At 37.6% G+C, this 17,328-nt stretch overlaps 2 protein-coding genes across 2 annotated transcripts in view; both read right to left on the bottom strand.

The window, feature by feature from the left end:
* Window positions 1-17,328, bottom strand: part of LOC131300915 (chitinase-like protein 1) — an 82,644-nt gene that overhangs the window by 38,684 nt on the left and 26,632 nt on the right. The gene's annotated exons all lie outside the window — the stretch shown is intronic.
* Window positions 6,847-9,739, bottom strand: LOC131299540 (disease resistance protein RPP13-like). Its single transcript, XM_058325128.1, has 2 exons — window positions 9,235-9,739; window positions 6,847-9,204 (listed from the first exon to the last, which is right to left on the bottom strand). Exons 1-2 carry the CDS (start codon window positions 9,691-9,693, stop codon window positions 6,991-6,993), a joined length of 2,673 nt encoding a protein of 890 aa, XP_058181111.1. The 5' UTR covers window positions 9,694-9,739; the 3' UTR covers window positions 6,847-6,990.

Raw genomic sequence — 17,328 nt, 5'->3', positions numbered from 1 at the left:
TCAAGGTCATCCGATGAAGAGCTTTTGCAGATATATAATCGTTCTGATAGGTCAGTTGTACTTTTAAGATGTATGTTCTTCAGTTTTGTTCTACAGAGTTCTCTTGTAATAATAAATAAGTGTTCCATAAGGTTGATATTGTCTTGAATAATTATGTGCTTTTGATGCATAACACAATCATAAGTATAATACAAGTCCAGGTCTCTATACGTGTCTCTGGGTAATGTCTTGTTGTTTATTTTGGACCAACGTTGTTAACTTTAGAAGTCTTTTAGTTTTGGTTATGCCATTAGAGACACTCTTATCACTGTATTTTGGATAAAATCATTTGTATGTGCCATTGGGCTTGATTGAATGTGAGCCATTTTCTTCTGATAAAAAAAGCAGGAGGAACCACATAGGTCTAATATTACTTAAAAAATTACATCAATACAAGATACTTCTTGTAAGAACCTTAAATAAGGACCTTAGGTAAGGACTCATAGATCCTGATCAAATTTTGATAATCCAAACCGTTCAATATGTTCAGAACGTGATTTTAAGAGTCCCGCGAGAAATCATAAAAAAATATGACTGGGAAGGGCTTGATTTGAGCAGTTTTTTATTGAACCGTTCAATGAAAGCTGCTTAGATCAAACATTTTCCGGTCATAGTTTTTGCTGATTTTTCGCAGGGGTTCTTAAAATCACGTTCTGATTGCATTAAGCTAGTCGGATCATCAAAATTCAATCGGAATCTATGAGGTCCGTAGGCTATGTAATGGAGTCCTTACAAGAAGTGGACTGCAATACAAGATAAGCAATAAAACTTAATATTTCTTTGATTTTATGGTTTCAGTAAAATAGCTCCCATTGGCGATTCTAAGCCTAGAAATAGGAAAGAAAAGCTACTGAGTAGGAGAAACCACTCCCGCATCCTTTTTCCCCCGGTTTGTCCAACCATGGGACGTTGTCCAGTTGCTAGAGCCTATTCTTCTCGTTGTTTCCATTCCATTAGAGGATTACTAAAGATCTTTCCATTCTTATCAAAAGGATTCTGTTTTTTAGACTAGAGATAGAGGGGGAGGTGTGATTTCTTCCTTTTGTCGTTCATCTCATGTCTCAAAATGAAAACCAATTTACACAATAATAGCTTAACCAGGGAGTTGAATGGTATATCTAGCAATCCTTGTTGTTTTGAATATGTTGATTGCTTGGGAATTTGTGATGTTCAATTTGTAGAAACTTTATATCCATCTCAAAATCAATTGGCAATGAGTGGAGAGGTCCCAGATATTATTAAGTGATCACCCATTTAACTACCAAGCAATTTGAGACTCTATTTCCTTGACATCTCACCTCACGTGCAACCGCGTTTGAGGTCTGTCACGTGTGGTCACTTTTGGGTCCTATCATCGTACAGCTTTTTTGCTGGTTTGTCATCATGGGGTGTGGATTGTGAATTTTATAAAATGTGGGGTGGAATAGGCCCCGCTCTGATACCATATTAGATTGTTTAGCACCAACTCATCTAAAAGCTTAAGCTGTTAGAGAGATGGTCAACTTTATTATTTATAACTTCAACATGTTCCCTCACGTGTAGCCAGACTCTCCTTCATAAGAGGGCTAAATACGTGTAAATATTTTAACATTAGGTAGGCGGTGAGGTTAGAACACATGATCTATTGCTTGCTCTGAAACCATGTAGAAACTTTATATCCATCTCAAAACCAATTGGCAATGAGTGGAGATGTCCCAAATGTTATTAAGTGATTACCTATTCTACTCCAAGGTATGTGGGACTCTATTTCCTTAACAGCTGGAATGATAAATTCTTTGTTTAAAATTTGTGATTTTCATTTTGCTCTCTTTCTATATACATCGCTCATGGAATTATGGTATTTAAACTGTTCCTTCTTATTATCAGCGTCGCACTTGTTGTGGATAATCCCGAATTCTTCAACCGGATTGCAGAAACTCTCTCTTCTCAGGCTGCTATGAGATTTGTTATATTAATTTGGGGTGATAAATCATGCTTTACTAGTGAAGTGCCAGAGGGATTGCCTGTCTACAATTACAAGGATATGATAGACTTGGGACATGAAAGTTGTATGCGTTTACCAGATTCTCATGATGCTTGTAAGTCGTAAGTTAATCTAGAGTGATCTGATACAATGAAAAGTCCCTGGCAATAGAGCCACAAACTACTTGTGAAAGTGTAAATGTTTACTTGCAAGCGTGCGAATCTATTGGAGTAAAGATATTGCAAGAATGAGGTTGAGCCAAGGGACTGAAATATGGTTGAATAACTCAGTCAATCTAAATTAAAATCCCTAAATCTAGTTCAACAATTTTTTTGATGGATGTCAAATTAAAATTCGCAAGTAAATATTTAAAATTTTGAGACACCATGGATTTGTCTTGAGGTAGTGACCTAAACAGGAACAAATCATTCGCTGATTAAACAAGACTTTGCGTGTTTCAATTATCGTAAGTTAATCCCGTAAAGTTCTGTTGAAAATGGGAGGGAGATTTATATCCAACTGGGTTGAACTATACACTACCTTTGGCAAGTTCATCAAATGTTTCTTTCCTTGCCTTAGTTGAATATGATAATTTTTTGAAAATAGTTGAATGTGATCATTGGATATCAAGAAAGCATAAACACATCATGGAGTACACCCACCCAGAGATGATGCCGACGCCAACTCAGCCACCGTTTGTTTTTTTGAAGAGGATCCAATGTTAAAATGACTGACTGTGTATCTCCTCTATGTTCGTCAAAAACTAGTGTCCACTGTTTAAAATGACCGACTGTGTACCACTTTTATTTGTTGTCAATGTATTGAACTTCATTTGTCATATTTGGTTCTCTTTCCTTAGGTCACAACTGCTTATGTATAAGTTAACCGGTTTGATAGTTAGGAATGAAGTTCATACGTCATCTTGCATACATCTAGCTTAAAAGTTTTCTTGAAGTTTGTTGCCTGGCTTTCTTATAAATTTGAATCTTCTCAAAAATTCCCAGCTTGATTTTGTAGATTCTTTTATCTTGTTATTCTGATGGCATTGGCTGGTTTCTGAACTAATATTGAAGAGATGCGATTTTCAGTATTTCTTCATTAACTTGAGTACCTTCTACTTTGATTATGTGAGGGACTTTGTTGTCATTGTACGAAAAGACTGCCACATTAGTGTATACAATTTTTTTCCATTTTTTGCAGGAATAGTTGGTCGTGTGCTTATTTTTGTAAACTTATGACAGTGACTAATGAGGGCTGGTGTAGCTTTCATTGTTTTAGTCTCATCATTTGCCTTTGTCTCAACAAGTGCTATGGAACTTCTCTGACTAATAGTTTAATTTCAGGGCAGCACTATATTTATGAAGCAATCAGCTCTGATGATGTCGCAACAATCTTGTATACTAGTGGAACTACTGGCAACCCAAAAGGTGTTATGCTCACACATAAGAATCTGTTGCACGAGGTCTGAGTGTTTCTTATGTCTTAAAATTTGCAGAGTATTTTGGCCTTTTGGGGCAGGATATGGGGTGTCGGGGAAGTTGTGGAGTTGTATCTGACATTTTTGCTTGAGGTTTGTCTTGTTAAGCAAGTCTCCAACGTCTAACTTTAATAAAGTGGAGGCTGAAACTTGTTTGTTTTGCCTTGTTGCACCATGGAACAGCATCTAAGTTTTCCTCAGAAGAATAAATTTTGTAATCCTAATAGTGCTCTAAATTAGACATCCATTGAAAAAGAAGCTGAAGCTTTCTTGATTATGCTTTCTTCTCACTTGTTTGGTTTATTTAGTCTGAGCACAAATGCACAATGCAAGGGTAGTTTAGGACATTGATTCTTTCTGAAGTATAGTGTTTTCCATCATCCTTTTCGGACACAGGATGTAAACTTGTATGGTACAAGAGTTACATATACATTTCAATAGTTCATGCTTGGTACGAGGGTTTTATGCAAGGTTTGCAGTAAACCTGAATACCAATTTTGTTTCATGGGTGAATGTCTAACTAAAAATTTTGAACACATCTCATACTCTTGGTCAAGTGTCAAGTGTCCCTCACAAGTACCTCAGAGTTTGAAGAGTCTTTGTAACATAGTTTAAACCATGCTAATTGTCTCACTATAATACTGCTCCTTTGAGAAATGAAAATGCAGAGAAACATGAAAATGGAGCGTTTTGATGATGACATAAATGAATGACTTTGTGGGCTGGCTTCTTTTTTAGGGATGTTTCCTACACTATACTGGCAAAATCATTAATTTAATCTGAAGAGGGGAGAATGAAACCTCAAGTAAGACATCCTCCTAGCTAGAAAAAGCAAGACAATACGAAGCTGCAGGAATATGAATAGCTGATAACCCAACTTTGACATACTTTACTCCAACATAGCGTCACCTGTCAGTTTTTGTGCTAGTGTTACCTACGTCATTGGGACAGATTTTTCCTGCTGTCATGATATTGATTTTATTCTGTTTGTGTATGGGTTACTAATATTCCTAAGTTGTTCTCCTCTAGCTTTCCATTCTCGGGTGGTTTTCTGCTTATTATTCACTGTTCGTCTTGCTCTTGTTAAAAACACATTATTCGGGCTTATTTTTTCTGATGTTCTGCTATCTTTTCCTGTTTCTAGATAAATAATTTATGGGACATTGTACCAGCAAAATCTGGAGATAGATTCATGAGCATTCTTCCAACTTGGCATGCATATGAACGAGCATGCAAATATTTTATCTTCACAAATGGAGTACAGCAAGTATACACCACAGTGAAACACTTGAAGGTACACGTCTTCTTGTTTATTCTCCTTGTCAAGGTTTTTCTTGTTACAATGCATTTTGATCCTTTTCCCTATTATCTGGCAAATCAACCTAAATAACTTCTAGCCTTTGCTTTATCAAAAAAATTAAGCCCTCAGCTTGGTTGTAGTTGTCTTTCAATGCAACAGAATGAACCTTGTTATTTGTTTCATAGGCCAATGTCTTAATTGTATCTTCTTATGATGTAACCTGGAATCCAAGACACACAAAACCACACAAAACCGAAAGTAGCACACAAACAGCTAATTTCAACAGAAACTGCAGCTATTTTCTTTCGTTAAAAGCACTCTCAAATTACATATGGAAAGGATAGACAGAAGAGGAAGAAGGGGGAGAAACCTAGTGTCAACTAAGACACAGAAATTTGGTATCCCTATTGGGATTCTGCAAAGAAAAGGAAGAGAAGCTTCTAGTTTACAACTGCATGGCAAATGGTAGCCTACATGACTGGTTGCATCCAATGGAAGTGGAATACAGAAGGCCTACTTTGAATTGGCCTCTGAGATATGTAATCTCAGTTGGGATAGCAACAGGTTTGGCATGGCTCCACCATAATTGTAACTACAGAGTAACTCATGGCAACGTATGCTCCAAATTTATCTCGCTAGACAAGAAGTTAGATCCGAAAAATCGTCTGTTGGAGGAAGAATGATCGGTGGATCAAATTCTGGAAATTTGAGGATGTGTACTGTGAGGAGTGAATTTAAAGAATCAGACGATGTATGCCTTTGAAATTTCTGCTTGTTGATGTGGTAACATGAAAAAAACCCAAGGAACTGATCACCAAATTGTGTGAAGGTTTTGATGGGACTTTGATTTGTGGAAATATGTGCAATGCCATCGATAGTTCATTGATCAGAAAATGATTTGATAGCGAGATTTCTCAGTTTCTCAAACCACTTGACTGTATCGGGTTTTCTTTAAACGAAAGGCCTACTTACAATGCTTGAAGTATACAAAAGTTTGAGTTCCATTGGAGCAAAAAAAAGGAAGCCCGTGTACTTTTGGGATACCAATTCAAATTGGAGATGGATGTGGTACTCAAATGGCTGAACACTAAAGTATTGGTATTATTGAAGAAGTTTAATGAAATGCATCGCTAAAAGCATTTTACTTTTACAGATAATTAATCACAGTATACAATATACATCTATTTTGGGTACTGATGAATATGGTAGAATTATTTGTTTGGAGTTGAATACAAATTGAATATGTATCGAAACTGCACATTAAACCAATTATATATAACATAGATGCCATGTCAATTGATATTGTCTTTATCATGTCTTGGAAGAATCTCTGGTCTTCTTTATATGTTTCTTTCAAATTGTTGTGCTCCTCTTTATTGTCATTCAACATGATAATGATAATAGTGGATAGTAGGGTTTGGGGAAGAGAAAGACCTAAACTGACTTTGGATGCCGTAATACGGAAGGATATGAGGGCTTACTAAATCTAAGTGAACATGTAACTTGGACATAGCTCAATGTAACAACATGATTCATCTAGCCGAACCCAATTCATTGGGACACAAGGCTCGGTTTGATTTGGTTTTGATTTTGGTTTAGCTTTACTAAGTTTCTCACAGTTCCAATTAACAAAGATATTTACAAAATGTCTAGGTATATAAACAGAGTAACATCTCCGACTGTCTTCTAATATTTTCTATTAGAATAACAACCGTCCGTCGACTGATTTTTTCTACAAGATACAGAATATGTTCCTAATAAATCTACACACCTCTCTCCATTTTCCATACTTCTTAGGCAATTTACAACCTCCTTTCATTTTACAATTCCCGTTTTCTTATGAAAACCTTAGACCCACAACATTTTGAAACATAATCAAACCTTTCTAGGTGGTACTACTTATAAGGTCCAAAAGCGCATTCTCAGATAAATAAATATCACTACATAAAACAAACCTGAAACTATACAGAACACAAAGATACTGGTAATTCGTTGGTGACCAAGAACATGCAACACACTGCACTGCTCCAGAAGACAAACATACATAAAACAAAAAGCTTCATCAGCTTTATCAAATGAAAAAACTAGAAAACAAGCACACTTGTTTGAACAAATAATATTCGTGAAAGGGAAAAGACAAATTATCCAAACCTGCAATATTCCCCCTCTTACACCAGCCGCCTCAACTCAATGGTAACTTATTATTGTTGCTTAGTAAGCCCACTCATTCCAATGCAAAGGGGGGTCTGGGGCAGGGATGGAGCGTAGTCTATCTGGCTTTGAAACATCACCACAATCTTCTAACAACAAACCCTTAAGCACTGGCATTCCTCCTCCTTCCACTTGGAACTCATCCACATGACAGTGCATAAGTTGTAAGATCTCGAGTTGAGGGAATCCCCCAGCGGTGCAAACCAATTTATTTTTACGATACCAAAACAACACAAGAACTGTCAATTTTGGAAGCTTCTCCAACATTGGCATAGGATCTTCAGTAACACCGTTAGAATATAATAACAGGTACTTGAGATTTGGAAAATTCCCATCTGTTGGAAACTTCCAATTTGCTGAGGTCTCGTTTTTGTGCCCGCAGAGCAACTTCAATTGGAGGAAGGGTTGGCAGTGGGAGAGCGGGTGCAAGTGGACCTCAGGTAGGTGATTTCTGTCCTCTACCAAAACTTCTAACTGCAGTGATTGGAGGCTTCTTAATCCACTAATAGAATCTAGTGTACATCTCTTTCGATCCTTTCGAACATAATATACGTGAAGCTCGTGAAGATTGATCATGTCCATTGGGTTAAATTCCATTTGGTCCTCGACAAAAACCTTTTTGAGAGTTTGAAGATTTTTCATATTGTCAACTCGAAACGGCCACCTGAAACATCCAATTAAATGTCTGAGTTGCTTTGCTTCGCATATCTCATCAGGTAACTGTATTGGATGATCAGGGTACCGACTTGTATTCAGTTCTAGGGTTTCCAAGGCATGCAAATTACCTATAAACTGTGAGAGTGCATTTATATAGGTGCCACATAACCGCAGGTACCTCAAGTGAATCAATTTCCTGATTTCATCGTCTAGTTTTTGCTTCTCTATTCCTTCGGGTTGACGGTGCTCAAGATCTAACACTCTCAGTAATCTCCACTTCCTACATAAGGATTGTAACTGTGCTGTTTTCAAATCTTCATTTTGTAAGTTGAAAAACAAGAGGGTTCGTAAATGCATATATGACCTGTCCAACGAAACAGACCTCTCAAGTCCATTATCAAAAGCTAGTCTTCGACTGCTGCCAGCGAGTCTTCGTCCGTAGATTTGAAGAAAATTTAGCTCCTTCGACTTTTCGATTGCAAAATCACGGAGCAGATCATGGACTCGGCATGTTATGATTCTCCTCCAGTTTATTTTCACTACTTGAATCAAACTTCTATCAATTAGCTCTCTCAAATACGCCGCCGCCGCCTCCTCCGCCTCCTCCTCCTCCTCCTCAACAGATTCTTTGCCTCGTTTTATGAAACCCTCTGCCTCCCACAATCGACAAAGTTTCTCGGCATCAATTTTAAAGTCTTCTGGGAACAAACCAAAGTAAAGAAAGCATGACTTCAATCGAGAAGGCAAATCGTTGAAACTTAAAGCTAATATATGTTGAACTGGAACACAATGTGATTCATCTTCCCTTACATGGCGCCACATGTGATCTTTGAACTTTGGCCACTTGTCAGGATCTTTTCTTCGCAGTAGACCACCCAATACGACTATGGCTAGGGGTAAGCCACGACATTTGCTAGCCATCTCTCTCGCCAAACTCTCCAAGTATGGAGGGCAACGACTTTCTTCGTCTCCAACCTCATTGCTATAGTTAGGAAATGCTTTACTACAAAATAATTCCCAACTTTCTTCGTCCTTTAAAAATGGAAGCTCATGGACATATGTTCTCTCATCGCTAGCCTCGACAACCTCTTTGTTTCGGGTTGTCATGATTACTCTGCTTCCATTGTTCTCATTTGGAAACGATCTCATCAAGCTTGTCCAAGCATTTACGTCCCATACATCGTCAAGCACCACCAAATATCGACGTCCTTTCAAGTAATCACGCAAATGATGCTCTAAATCTTCTTCTTTCATCTTCTCTAGAAACTCTAATTCCTCTTTGGTGGTTGGCCTTTTGAAAGATTTCATTGTTGATCGAAGAAGATCTTGGATTTCGTAATCAGCAGACACAGAAAGCCAAGCATATTCATCAAATTTTTGTGTACGACAAAGAGTGTTGTAAAGCTTTCGAGCTAAAGTCGTCTTACCCAAGCCACCGGTGCCCACAATTGATATCACATACCGATCTTTCACTTCCTTGACAAGTTCATATGTCAATTTGTCCGCATCCTCCTTGAAGCCTACAACATGCTCATTGTCTTTATATGGGCTTTCTCGTCGTTGTCTATTTTTCATCTTATTCAATTAGTTTGATCCTTCTCTTGCATCGTCAATACTTCTTATACCGAAAATTTCTCGACTTTGGTTGATCTGAGTGAGCTTGGTCTTCAGTTTGTTTATTTCCTGCCCAATACCATACAGATTTCCTTGTTGGATGAGGCTAGCATGTTTGCTGCAAATACAAAAATACTTCTCAAAGCAATCTTTTAACCCCATATTCTTTGGAGTCCCTGCTTCTACTTTAAGGAGGAAGTTGTCAATAATATCCTCGGCCTCATAAGCAACATCTCTGATATCGGTTATCCACTTGCGCATCCGATTGTCGGAATTTTGCTGTTCTTCTGCATCTTTCAAGAAACACAACATATACTGCAATTTGTCTCTCAACCATACAACATCATCTTTCACTCCTCGTAGAAAAACAACTTGTTCGACGAGAAGATCACCAAGTCTATCCACTACGAAGGAGACAACAACGTCAACCATCCTTAGTGATTGTGTTCTTTGCTTCTTCACACTAATCAACAAGGATAAACAACCAAAATTCATATGTGAGACCAAAATTCTTGTTGGAGTAGTACTTAAGATATACTAAGAGATAAGTTTGCGTTTAGATGGACTACATAAAGTTCGGTTTGCTTGAGGGAGAAATTGAATACCTCAAAGTCTCAAACAATGGCAAATTTTATGTTTGGCAGTAGCTCACAAAAATCTTGGATGCGTATCTGTAACCCTGTTTCGTTTGAATAACAAAATAGAGGTTGATTAATTACACAAGTATGTGTAATATATTATCTGATACCAATCATATGAATTTCAATTAGTGTTAGGGCCATGCTTCATAAATTACTAGCCAGTAGCTTGCGCGCGAAGCTAGCAACTTAGGATCATTCATTTAAGAGTAGTTCGTAACTTCTACATCCATCCGGGCCAATTCACGTAATTAGTGTTGTATTTTTACAATTCAATTAGTATGGTGGACAAAACATTCAAAAGCTATTTAAAATTTAATATGACCATTCACTCAACTACGATCATATAGACCAGTAACAACTTATCGTGCTACTCTTAGGTACTAATTTTTCTGAGAGGTATGCAACACAGGCCCATTTCCGAGCTTGTTTAAGAACAATAAAAGTTGTTCAATATAAGTGCAAGTCTGAGTTGAGACCAAAACATTTTGGGAAGAATTAAATGTACTAAGGATACATACCAAATTTCAGCTTTTAAACCTCTGCTGCTCCACCCAACCTGGAACAAAAAGGGAAAACAAATGTAATTTCTGTCTTCCGAATCCATGAAGACCAGAAAAATAAATAAATAAATAAATAAAAGACTTAAGGCTTATGATTTATGAACTCAACTAATTCATACAATCAAATACGATTTGATCCATGGTTGAACGATTCCTAGCTTAGCTCAGTTGGCCAGGACTTTTGCATCTTATTAGGAGGTCAGTAGTTCGAGTCTCGCCACCTACGTGTGGGTGTTCTTCCCTTAGAAGGTTTTTTTTTTCTTTGTTTCTACCCTAAAATGGGTTTATTTCTTGTATATTTTTTATCAGGAAAAATAAATTTTATTAACTTAGAAAACGAAGTACAGAGCTAATAGAAAATTGGGTATATCAGCCTGACCGCCCAAACCCTCACCAAAATGCTCATTTCCAAACCACACAGAGGAATTGATTAAGGCCCAACAGGCTGAGCGCAAATTAGGAAGAAAAACCTAAAGCACCCCTAAAGTTGGTAAGGAACCAACCCAACCCTAAAACCCCAGCCCAAACACCCAAACCTGACACGGACAGCCCAAACACAAACACCTAAAACCCTAAAAGCTTCATCCACGACATCAACCCACCACCGCCGCCTCTGCAACCCAGCCGCTGCCCAAGAAACCCACAACCACATGCCCCCACCATCAGCAGCCACCAAAGCCAAAAAAACGGTGATGCACGTTCGCGCCCTCCATCGAACAACCAAAGCACACCGGATGACCACATAACATGGTGACGGTCAGGAGGGAACGTATCACCCTTGCCCCTCCTGATTTGACCACCACCACCGCCTCAAACCGCTGCCAACCACCATCAACCACCTGGAAAAAAAACCCTAGCCCTAAATGAATACACCATCTCCTCAGACCACCAACCACATCACCACCTCGGCAGTTGAGTTGTTGGGCTTGATTGTCTTGTGGACTCTCAAAATTGATATAGCGTCCCGGATTTGTACTCTATACTTCATATTAGTGTAAAAATGTTCTCTTCTATCGATTGAAAAAAAAATTCCTTGTGCCAAAACAGTAGTTCCAAAGAATTTGTTATGCGTACAAACCTCTTAAACTACACAAAAAAGAGACAAATTCTATTGTCAACTGATTCATACAGAGTACTTTTTTCATACTACACTATCTAGAATTTGAATTTCATTCTAGCAATGGAAAGCTAAAAATAGAAATCCGACATGAATGTTTCTCATTCATCATTCGAAAGAATGTTAACGTTACTATTAATTTACCTAGTTATTTGTTTCTATTAATTCCAATCTGCCAATGAAAGGTTAATTCAGTAGATTAACAAACTAAATGATTATTCCTATTTCACATAGTTAGAACCAACTTCTAGAACAGTTGAGAAGGAATTGAAGATCATTTCGCTCCGATGAGTGAATCATCAGCCAATAATAAAGTCAAAATACCCATTAAAATCAAAGCGTGACATTTTAAAACAGAATTTGAAGTGGCTCAACCCAAGATTTAATTGTTGACAAAAAAAAAAAAAACCCCAAGATTTAATTCCTTTATTCTAGAAAACAACAAACCTATGTTCTCTTCATCTTTGAGGGAAAAACAAGGGAGCTACTATGGCTGGAAACTCCTTAACGCTTCTCAACTGGTGAAAAAGAGAAGCATCGATCATTAGTATATCCCTTTGTGATTGTAGATTCATCAATCATATTTTTTTGGTGAAATTTGCGGCGTCTTCCAAAATACATTCTGAAGCTGACATAACTTATCCATTTGACAATGGATGAGTTCTCAAGGGCTCTTTTGCTTGGAAAGATTTTATCTCTTAGTCATGCTTGATGTACTTATCTTTTTTGTATCTTTTGTTGATCTATAGGATGTAACCTTTTGTGTCTTTTGTTGAACTATGAGATGTAATAACTCTTTAATTATCTATGAAGTTCTTCTTTGTTGTCAAAAAAAAAATAAAAAATTGAAGATTTGAACAAAGACATAATGAAGTTATTAAGTAGGAACAAAGTCTGATTACAAAATCTATTATCCGAAACGATCGATTATCATGTCAAAAACATAGTAGGTTAATGTTTGTTCACAACTGAAACGATTATCTTGTCAAATATCTAAATATTAGAATTAGTAACTCGGGCTAGAATGATTGGGAATATTAGAGTTAGTAACTTCTCCGAAACGATTATCATGTAAAATATTCAAATTAAAAGCTAAAATTGCAGAGCCTACTCCTTTTTTTAAACAAAAAACCTATGATGCACTGACACGGACATGGACACCGAAATCGACACCGGGACACGGGAATTCTAAAAAAATGGGGACACGGACACGGCGGGAGACACGCCATGTGTATGTTTATTTATTTATTTATATATATAAATAATATCTATAAATAAATAATTATAGTTTAGCACCTAGAAATTTAAAAAAAATATAATTTGGTCCCAAATTTTTTTTAAAAAAATTACAATTTGACCCCCAATTTTTTCAAAAATTATAGTTTAGCCCCCAATTTTTTTTTTTAAAATTACAATTTGGCTCCTGCTGTGTCCCCATTGGTGTCCCTGCCGTGTCCCCCTCAAAATTTAATATTAAAATATGGGACACGACACGTGGCGTGTCCCGTACGTATCCTCGCGGTCCTCGTGTCCTGACACTGCGATTCTTCGACCTTTAGAGGTGTCAGTATTTCATAGCAAAAAACAAAAAGGGATCATTAAAAGCTAAAATTGCAAAACCTAATCCTTTTTAAACAAAACAAAAAAACGGAGAGCTCAGTTCAAGAGTTGATACCTTGTTTCAGCTACTTAACCACCGAACCGAACCGAACCATATATACCAACACATCTTTTCAAAATATATAGGAGGGAAAAAAAAGGAAAAACAAGAAGGATTTGGAGGACAATAGAGCTTGAGCGTCAGACCTTTCGATTCAAGCGTTTCGAATATGCCCCCTTGTTAAAAGAAGGTTTACAGAGGCGAGACAGATCGTGTGGGGAGAGAGGACTTTGAAAGGAAAGAGAGAAGAATAAAAGTTGGAGAGAGAAAAAGCCTGGGTTCATCGAGAAAATTAGATAATGTAATCTGAAAGCACCTATAGAAAAAGGCCACATGTTGGTAGAATTGAAGATAATGACAAGTCAAAAAGTGAGAGGTTATAGAGCATGTACATAGCAAAAATGACTATGAACAGTATATTTTACCTACCCATTCTCATCGAAAATTCCATCCCACTTTCAGCAGCCTCTCTACTTTACCCCATCCCAAACCGGCAAATCCCATCCCAAACCCCATCCCAAACCAGCAAATCCCATCCCAAACCCCATCCCCTATCTCGCTCTCTCTCAATCCTCAATTGCTGTCACCACCACCGTCAATCTTCAACTGCTTGATCGACATCAAGGCGGTGGCGGAGCACTCCCAACAACGGCCATTATTCGACCAACATCCAGAACCGCCATCCTTATCCCCCACGGCTACATCAGCCTCAACCTTATCGAGGAGACCAACCGCTTCCTCGCCGAGATCCGCGACGACAACGACGATTTACACAGCTTCTCTCTGATCTATCCTCATAGTTACAGTCAGAGGAAGATATTTGGGTGTATTATTTACGAAGGGGATAAGATAGTCGGGGGTATTAATTAAGAAGGGAGGACTCACATTGATTGTAACATCATTTATAGAGGGTGAAGTAGATGGTTTGGATGATGTATTAGAAGCAATGGTGTATGATTTAAAAAACTATCAAATGACTCTTTTGCCCTTGTGCAGTTCCTAACTTTATTATGCCTAATATTAATTATATAATTGCAAAATTTAATATATTTAATTATTTTTCGACAATTCTAAGTTATAATAATTTACTTCATTAACTAATTAAATAATTTAACAAATTTGTAAAATATAAATTTCATTTTTTATTTTAAAGTAGGAGAACTTGTAATACACATGGTCACACGTGTTTTTCAAAATTGTTTGTGACCATTGGATTGCTCTCTATTATTCTACGCCATTTATTTGGATTGGTTTCAACTTGATAATTTTCCCATTTTCCCAACTTAGGGAATATCGACTGACTATCAATCTTTCACATTTTCCCAACTACATGTATAGTTGTATACGGGGAGAGAGAGAGAGAGAAGAGAGACAGAAGCGTAGAAAAAGAAAAAGGAGGAGCAGCCCCCCAATTGTCTCTCTTCCGATTTGTACACACCCCATCCCCAATCCGGTAATCGTCTCTCTCTCCGATCGGTGGGTTGTCTTGTCCCTCTCTCCGATTTGTACACAACCCACCCCCAAGAATAGGTACATCTCTTTCTACGTATACATACATGTTTTCTGTGTGTGTGTTTATGTGGTGGTGATCTATTGTTGTTGGTGGTGTTGTTCTTCTTCTTCTGTTTCTTTGTAGCAAATAGAGAGAGGGAGAGCCGTTGGGGGAGGGGGATGAGGAGGGGTGTTTTGGTCAAAAATCAGGTGTATACAACCGGATTAGCTATTGCTACTTGGGAGGATAGCAATAATTTATGGCTATGAATGGTGTATTAGCGAATACGGGGATTAGTTAATACAGGGGAAACAGTGGATGCCAAACCGTGTATTCACCTCTCATCCGGGTGTATTGTGTAATACCAATGTTCTATAAATCGCTCGGCTCTAGGCGGGCGGCCGACCACCTTCAAGCTTCGAGACCTAGTAATCGGCCATTAATCGCCTTTTAGCAATTAGTCGGGTTTTTTTTTAATATATTCTACAACCTCCCTAGAGTCCCTACCATTAATAATCACAGTTTTTTTAGTTGATGTGATATATCTTCTCTCTCAAAAAATTTCTTAGTTCTCTTTGGCTATCGGATACTTAATGTTAACACTTCTGAATGTTAACAGTTCTCTACATTTCAAATATAGAGACATGGAAGTTCAATATTCATAGTTCAAACCAAATGAAACCACTTCTAAATTGTATATCAGTATCATACAATCAATACTTACTAGTTACTTACTACACGGCGACACCAAATGGTCCAAACCATAAATTTACACTATGTAATTACAATACTACACTACTCTACTACTCAGTGTTAAATTTTGTCAAAAAAAAAAATATTACTCACTACAGAGAGAGAGGGGGATCGAGAAATTATAGAGAGGGAGAGAGAGAGAGAGAGAGCGAGGGCGATCAAGAGAGAGGCATCGAGAGAAACATTACAGGCTTACAATAGTTAGCAATGAGGTGCAGCGGCGGTGAATGGTGATGAAAGGCATCGGCGATGACGGGCGGCAGCAATGACTAGCATCAGCAATGACTGCCGTCGGTGATGAGAGGCGATCGTCGATGTACTGGCGTCGGCAGTCAGCGATGACTGGGCTTCTTCCCAGACCCAGATCGATGAGAGGCTGATCGAATGAGAGCCCTAACACTTACACTAATTCGAAGCCCTAACAGTCGGCGATGACTGGGTTTCTTCCCAAACCCAGATCAATGAGAGGCTGATCGAATGAGAGCCCAAACACTTACACTAATTCGAAGCCCTAAATAACCTGGTATGAGTATAACAATTACCCCCTTCGTTTTCTAAAAATTTAGATTTACCCCGCCTAATCGCCCATTAGCCAATTAGTCGCCCATGAACTGATTAATCGCATATCACCGCCTAGACGCTGACTAATGAAGCGGCAATTAATCACTGCCGAACTCCGATTAATTGCCCATTAACCGGCGATTAATCCCGCCTTTTAGAACACTGTGTAATACACACACCGTATACACCATCCAATCGGGCCCTAAAGGAGGAACGAGAGACGGAGAGAGAACGAGGGAGAGAGAGAGAGAAAAAAAAAATAAAAAAATAAGGAAATACCTATGAACAGTACCTCAGTATCTCTACCGAGCCATTCCGTCGGAGGTATTTTAGCTTCTTGTTTTGCTATTCTGCTGCAAATGGTTTTTGAGGGTTTTGCTCTGTATTTTACCTAATTTATCCTCTATGGCGATTCTGATGTACATGCTCTTATAGTCTTGTACAACCTCTCAGCATCTATATAATATGGGAGGGTGGTTTATATTTTCTACCATTGGATTGGTACATATTTTCCACCGTTGGATTGGAAATACATGCCTTTGAATCCTTTTACATGACTTTGAGTCAATCATGCCTAGCTAATATTTCAGAAATTAGTGACTAATTATGGTAATCTATAACTAATGAAGTTATCCTAATCCTAATGCTATAATCCACCAAAATTGTATGTTCCAAAAATTGTATAATCAGCCAAAATTGTATAATCCTAATCCTAATGCTATATTCCGGAAATTAAATCAATCATGCCTTTCTTTTATTGACTAATCCTAATCCTAATCCTAACCTTTTCTTTTATTGACTAATAATATTTCGGAAATTAGTGACTAATAATGGTAATCTATATATAATGAAGTTATTCTAATCCTAATGCTATAATCAGCCAAAATTTGAAATAAAAATAATGAAAATTTATATATTTTCGACCCCAGGATCGATACATATTTTTTTAACGACAGAGATCTACGCGCAGTATAGCCAGTGATATATTTGGAAATAATGAAAATTTGGATAAAAGATGAAAGGAAACATACAAATGTGATTCTTTATTTTCGAAAATAAATGAGGTACAAATCTTCGGCTAATTTGCACCCTAAAATTGAGGAGACCCTAAAATTAATGAGATAGGTAATCTTCGGCTAATTTACTGACGCAACGGAATTCACGAGAGACTAGTTAGCGTACTAGTCCAAACGAGAAAAACAACTCGTCGCAACGAGCAAATCTTGCGCACAAGAAAGAAAGAGAGAATCTCTGAATATTATTGATCAAAAAGCTTTAAAAGT

The sequence above is a fragment of the Rhododendron vialii genome, chromosome 9a (genome assembly GCF_030253575.1).
Source record: "Rhododendron vialii isolate Sample 1 chromosome 9a, ASM3025357v1".
Lineage (NCBI taxonomy): Eukaryota > Viridiplantae > Streptophyta > Magnoliopsida > Ericales > Ericaceae > Rhododendron > Rhododendron vialii.
The sequence above is the reverse complement of the archived record's forward strand: the minus strand, read 5'-3'. Positions and strand labels throughout refer to the sequence as shown.